This window comes from Eucalyptus grandis, chromosome 8 (assembly GCF_016545825.1).
Source record: "Eucalyptus grandis isolate ANBG69807.140 chromosome 8, ASM1654582v1, whole genome shotgun sequence".
Taxonomy (NCBI): Eukaryota; Viridiplantae; Streptophyta; class Magnoliopsida; order Myrtales; family Myrtaceae; genus Eucalyptus; species Eucalyptus grandis.
Genome location: NC_052619.1, coordinates 65,552,776 through 65,559,802, shown reverse-complemented (window position 1 = coordinate 65,559,802; position 7,027 = coordinate 65,552,776). Strand labels below are relative to the sequence as shown.

General features: G+C 36.5%; 1 protein-coding gene across 1 annotated transcript; it reads right to left on the bottom strand.

The window, feature by feature from the left end:
* Positions 1-1,289: 1,289 nt before the first annotated feature.
* Positions 1,290-3,927, bottom strand: LOC104414724 (trafficking protein particle complex subunit 1). The gene is made up of 4 exons (XM_039301250.1): positions 3,616-3,927; positions 2,694-2,808; positions 2,088-2,206; positions 1,290-1,702 (listed from the first exon to the last, which is right to left on the bottom strand). The coding sequence occupies exons 1-4, from the start codon at positions 3,837-3,839 to the stop codon at positions 1,651-1,653; spliced, it is 510 nt and encodes a 169-aa protein (XP_039157184.1). The 5' UTR covers positions 3,840-3,927; the 3' UTR covers positions 1,290-1,650.
* Positions 3,928-7,027: the final 3,100 nt, after the last annotated feature.

Here is a 7,027-nt window from a genome sequence, read left to right as displayed (position 1 = left end):
CATGAACTATTCTATTTCAAGCTTTCCATAGATGGATAAACCACTGCACACAAAGAAGTCTTCATAAGCAATGTAGGGAAAGCCTTCCTTCCTTATACTGTGAAGTTTAATCCAAGCAAATTCCAAAGGCTATGACCCAGGCAATATATCAAAACCATACAAATTCAAAACTCTAACCAAATAAGAGAAGCAAATCCAGATTCAAGAAATAAGTGGTCCCTGGTTTCTTGATCTATCCACAGAGAAGATGGTCAGCAGATGGTATAATACTAAAATATACCATCTCTTCAACCTGTCCCTAGTTGGCAAACCATCCAGGGTGAGCGACCAAGAGACAAAACAATGCCTTCATATGCATGGAACAAACCATATTCACTTATGCCAATCAACATAGATTCCCTTTACTCAAATGGCATTCTGAGCACTAGCAGCTGAACACAAACCATAAGAACTAGGAAGCCAAACAAGTTAATTAGCAACAGAGACATTAGGACTAAGAACACCAGAAATAGCAACATTTCTGTTCAAGAGATCCTTACACCTGGTTTGAATAACATCAGAAACTTTGCAGTCAAGCCTATTCCTGAATCATAGACTACTCTTCTTGAGTAAACATCAAGAAGTGGACCTGCAGGATGCCAAACATCATAACAAAGAAAAACAGATTCACGATTGCCCAATTTGAACTTTCTTAACTCTTTAGCAACAGTTCGAAGTTTGGGGAAATACAACCCTCATGTCATTGTAAAAATAGAATCTCCTCACTATCTTATGACCTTTCTTCTGGTAAAGAGAGGGGATCAGATTTACATCTTGCGACTGACCTACCCTTTTATGTCTCGCCTGATGAATTGCCAAATGACCATGGCCCTCACCTGCCATTCTAGGTTTGCTTTTCTTCAAGCCATAGTCACCCAAGCAAATTTTGGATACTAGGATTAAATATTTTAGGTACCCTAAGACCAATCAGAATCCACACCCATCAATTTAATAACAAGGAGTGAGTATGAATGATAAGGATGATGATGATGATGATCAATCCAGGCCTTCCCCAAAAATATATACTCCAGCATCACAAGGACCTAGAAATATTTTCATCTTGAAGCTAGTAGCAGCACTAAGTCCTTCATAACATCAATCATCAAGACAGAGTGGGAAAGGCACCACCCACTTACTGATGGGGTGAAGGGCGCAGTCTGACAAAAGCATTCTGCATAACATCAATCATTAGCCATAACCAGGCAATATCAACAGATCACTGCAGATGCTCGCAGCTTTGTGCATTTTGATTCGTGTAAACCCATACGGGCTAAAATTTAAATTAAGACACGAGAATCAAAGCCTTCCAACAACATTTGTGCATCCCAATGATAAAGCCACAAAAGAAGGTAAAAATGAGGGCTACAGAGTAATATCCACAGCAATAATCACTATCATTCATAAAGAAGAAAGAGGAGCATAGAAAAATTCTTCTGTTAATCCGTCACCGAAAAAACTGTTAATACACAATTGGAGTTGGGCTAGCACTGGCATCAAAGAGAGGCACATAATGCATGAAGCAGGCACGTCACAATTAACCATTTCTCCAGATTGTCCACCAAGCTTGATCCATGGCCAAAAAATATATGTATTTAGCTCCACATCATGGTTTTACGAAATGCTCCTTACATATAGGTCAAGATTTGTATTGAAAAGGTCACACCTTCAAAAAGGAAAAGAAAAGGTGTAAGAAGAGAAAATAATAGCTTCTGCCACTATGCAAGTATAACTCACAGAAAGAAAAGCAATGGTCACCATGAAATGTGTTTATCCCAAATTCCAAATGATATGTCCACAGAAGTACTAGTATCAAAAAGATGCAAGCTAGATGCCGAGACTGATGACCCGTATCAAAAGCATTGGGACAGTGCAGGGTTATTATCCAAAATGACAAAAAAGCATCATTAAGGATTTTAACAGACAGATATTTCTAGTAGACAATCTGACTATTTTGGTCCCCTATAGAACACTATTTAAATAATAGATCATCAGCATTGATGCGCATCATCTAATCAACTAGTTTAAACCAACAAAAGTTCATCAGTCACCTGATAGGAGTTCCTGGATCATAGAGAGGGTTTTTAGCCACATATTCAACATATAGACTGTATATATACTTCAAAGCTTCCCGTAGATCACCAGTCCTAGGATGCGTAACCAAGATTATCTGCAAAGGCATGAGGCATAAGAAGGAAAAAAAATAATAAAAAAATGAAGGCAGATTGATGGTTAGTAAGAGTCTTCTAAAGAGGAGTGCACTGGTGGGCAAACATCTGATCCAACAATGCCTTGGCATTAATATATTTGCTGAAACAGAAGCATAAGGCAAATCCTTAACATATGGCAATGTGATTTTCAACAAATTCATTTAGCATCATCAAGCACAAATAATAAGTAGTCAATGCACAGATAATAGAAGTTAACAGGAGCAAACCATTTCTCGCTTTTATTATGCGATGAAGGAATCACAAACACCTTCTGATTGTGTGGTGCCTTTAGATACATCGGTAAAGGTGTCGGTTCCTTAACAATGCTCAGTTTCAACAGGTCTTGCGAACTTGTCAAGATTATTGAATTTTTTTAGCGCAAGCTCATTATAAGCAACATCTGAGGTAGAAAAATACTCCAAAGACTGCAGAATTAATAAATCTAACCTTTATACCAGAAGGACTTTCCATGAAACTAAGTTTGTATGTGTTAGTGCGGAAACTGTGAAATGAACAACCCTGGCCTGGTAACTGCGGCACCCCAAGATTTCTTTTGTCTGCACTGCAAGAGGAAAAAACAGAGAGTGTGCACGTTAATTGCTGAACATCCGGTCCTCCTATATCTTCTCCTGCATACTTGGCACTTGGCTATGAGCTCGCAGTAGAAGAAATTCCTCCTACTCACGAGCTACTTGAGCTCGGCTAAGCGACTTACTCGAATATTAAGTCTAGTTGAGTTTCGAGGTTTGCAGCGCTTAACTTGTGCAACCGCTGAGTTATTGAGTAGTCATGTTTTATGTGTTTGTAATACGTTTGCACATATGAGGGAGCCTGTAAATGAGCATAAACCACAGAAACACAAATTTCACGTAGTCTAAAATTTGTACAGGCAGGTTCGACTTCTGTTAGATTTTTCTCTTCCTTTGAGCTCAAACTCAACTTGAAAATTTTTTGAAGTCCTTTCAATCAAAGATTCGCTGAACATTCCTGAGGATCAACAGCAATTCAGCGAAAGAACAAGTAAATTACCAAATTAAAAAGCCAGATTGCCATTAAATGGTGCCTGAATTGAATACGCATGATTCAAAAGATCACTTATTTCAGCAATTTTGGCGACATTCAATCGCAATTAACCATTTGGGAGAGTGTTCAGAGACCAATTACGTAAAAGAATCGAAGTCAAAGCAGATCATCAAGCAACCGAACGGCTTATACATTCCCAAGACAACCCAAAAAAGATGCAAAATTCTACACTCAGACAGATCAAGACCCGCCATTTCCGATGCCTCGCGCGATTGGCCAACCGCACTCGGGAATTCATTCAACTCCCCCACGAATTCGAGGAAAGATCGGGAGAGAAGGGACATACCCGGTGGGGTCCATCTTGGCGGTGAGGGATTTGAGGGAGAAGAGGAGGCCGAACATGAGCTTGTGGTCCTGCTGCGGATTCAGGGTCCGGAGGGGGCGGTTCCACTCCCGGTAGAACAGGCACACCCCGTTCCGGTTGAACATGTACATCACGTTCGCGTTGTGCCCCCCCGCCGTCGGCGCCGGCGGCGACGGGCTGACGTCGGAGCCCCCGAAGAACTGCATCCTCCCTTCCCAGATCGCGATTTCGCCTGAAGAGAAATAGCGTTTCCGTCGATTTAAAAGAGTAGAGTGTCGAAAATGAAATTTGCTGCATCTGCAGCAAAGCTTGCAGCTCTTCTTTATGTTTCAGATTTTGATTTTTTTTTTTTTTTTTACTAATTATTTAACGCTGCATTCTGTGTGAGGATATAAAAATCAAAATGTTTCGATGTTTAAAGTTCATTCATACCCAATATTTTCAAGACGATATACGAGCCCTTTACAAGCATAGACAAATATTTTAGTTCTTACGCACTTGTTCTTGTATAATAACACTGGAACTATCTTGTATCTATAATTCAATCGAGTGACATTTTTTTCTCACGTACAAGCACAAAATCGATGATAACCTTTTGTGTAGTCCAGGATGGTTGATTGGATTTATGATATCACATTGACATGTAATACTATGTACGCTTACTTAATGTGGATTGTTGTTTCTCATCTACATTCAAGCATGGCTTAAGCGCGCATAGCTTACACAAAATTATTCCAAAAGGGTGCGTCGGACAATCGATAAATCACATGCCATCCAAGGATCTTCATTGCAAAATCCAAAAGGCACAGATCAAAGACTACAATTTCAGATCTTTAGTTCTCACACTAATCTCTTGCCATTTCTCATATTAAAAATGAAAACCAAATAACCATTTATTATCATTTATGAATCAACGAACTATTATTCATAAAACAATTCAATCCAAGAGATCACAGCATTCACATCATAAAAGTTTATGGTTATTCCCAACTTTCCATTAAAAACCAAAACGTATTATTTCACCCTGCACATGGCACAAATCACATGTATGTATAGCAACAATAATATAACCACGTACATGTCTCAAAGGATATCAACAAAGAACTTCCTTCATAATAGTTCAATGTAAAATTTATTAATCTCTCCATTATTTTCATATATTAAAGTGCGGTTTTAAAAATTATATGGGCCATAATATCACCCCACTACATGCTACATAATTTCATTGGTGGAAGTCACATAGCATCAATCCCAATGCGGTTCGCATCTCAATTTTTCTCTTAATCCAGCTCTAGCTAATGCCATCCATTTGCTATTATTTGCTACTTGTTCCAAATGATCATCTTTTGACATTATATACATGTCCCGGATTTTGTAAAATTACCAAAACAACAAACTTTTCAAAATACTTTCAGAATTAAGGCAACATTTTGACTAGTTGGATAAATTGTCTAGATTAGACAAATAATTGTATAATTATCTAAGAACATACAATCATAAGCATCCTGAACAAATAAACAGCCCCCATAATTTTCAGTTTTAGGATATGAGACTTCCAAATTTATGAAATATAAAATAGCCCATATTCTACAATACTTGGATTTTTCACCTGAATTTAATTCCTTTAATTAATCTAACTTAACCACTAACTAATGAAAAATTTATTTAATAAAATTTCATTATTAATGTAAGAATTTATATATTGTAAATTTACATTTTTGCCTTTGTATTGCAAAAATACCCTTTTGCATGCATAGTTCCATCTCTATAATACTTTTGCTCATCAAAGTCATTCAAAATCCTCTTGAGATCACTTGATCATGTTCTTATTCATGAGATATAGTCATGATGAGTCATGCATATAAAATCATACCTCATAGCAAATTACATGGCATCAGTAAACATAATTTTAGTCTTATATTGACAAAGCAATAACCTCTGTGCAAGCTCATCTAAAGTCACTCATACATATGGTCTTGCCTCTTATATGCTTATCATGTAATTACTTATTCCCTTTAATAACATGGATCTATAATATTGTCCATACTTTAAGCTAAAATTACACGGGGATCAAGAGTACTAAGTGGATCGATCCACTTTATCCCTAGAGATTCACTTACCTTGGATGAAAAGATCTGTGTGAACATAGAGTTTGATTCACCTTAAAACCAAGCGAGAAAATATTAAATCAACACTAGTTAATGGGCTAGAATTCAAAAATGAAGTCATTCATGATATAATTGTATAGTTAAAACATATTGTTTGAAATGAATGAGATGTGACAAGTTAAATGAGCGATAAGTGGCGTATCTTTAGTTCGCAGAGCTTGTGATTATAAAAGAGGAGAGAGAACGTAATTGAAATAGGTGACAAGTATCAATGTCTTTGTGAAAAAAAAGGAGACTCGTGTATAAATAGATTTTTGTTTGCGTCTCCTAAAGGCATTTTGGGCATTTTTAGTGTATAGCAATCTTGCCATTATCGCAATATTCATTAATCTAGTGGCACTTTTGCAATTATAATGAAATGCTCATGAAATTTACGTAATCAAATGTGTGCTAGATCCCATGTTAGAATCATAAATTGCTTAGCATGCCTTACGTATTATAATATTCCTATATATATAACGTAAGATCTATATCTGACATGCCAATAATGTCTTTCTTTAATTTTAGTGTGAGATTTTATGTCTACATAACATAATGATTGCTAATCTAATAAATAGAAGGAAAATTTAGAATGTCACGTGATTGATTCCTTGATCTATCCAGTCCTATCTATTGTGATAAGAAAGCCTTACCCAAATGATTGAATAAGTCAGCCACCAACGAGAAGGAAAAAACAACTTGCAAAGGAAAAATCATTTAAGGTCTCTTACAGTTTCAAAAAAAAAAATTGTACTTTCGAGAACGAAAAAATAAATTGCGAGTTCTAAACTTTGGAAAATTTCTAATCAATACGCACTACTTGTAAATATTTTTGTGTCTTAAGTGACTTTAAATATGCAATACTAAATAAACCCAATTGTCAAATGATAGAAGAAATTGAAGGAAGAAAAATCACAATCAATTCATAACATTCTTAACATAATTAGCCAGATGTTTTGCTGGTCATAATAATCCAAAATTCTTAATGCTTATTTGATATTATTTTGTGACAACAAACAGCTACTTCTAGTTCTAAAAAAGTTACTTACTATGTATGGCGACTGATTCTACCTTTACAAAGTTCCCGGTGACATTTCCGAGCGAAAGGAGGTGAAAGCTAGAGCAGTTTGGTAGCAATTGCGCCTTCTCAAGAAGGCAGACATAAGGGGTGCTTTGTACTTCTCTTGTTTTATTAGTTGGTTCCGAAATTTTGAAATGCCAAACTCATTAATCAAAGCAACACTGGA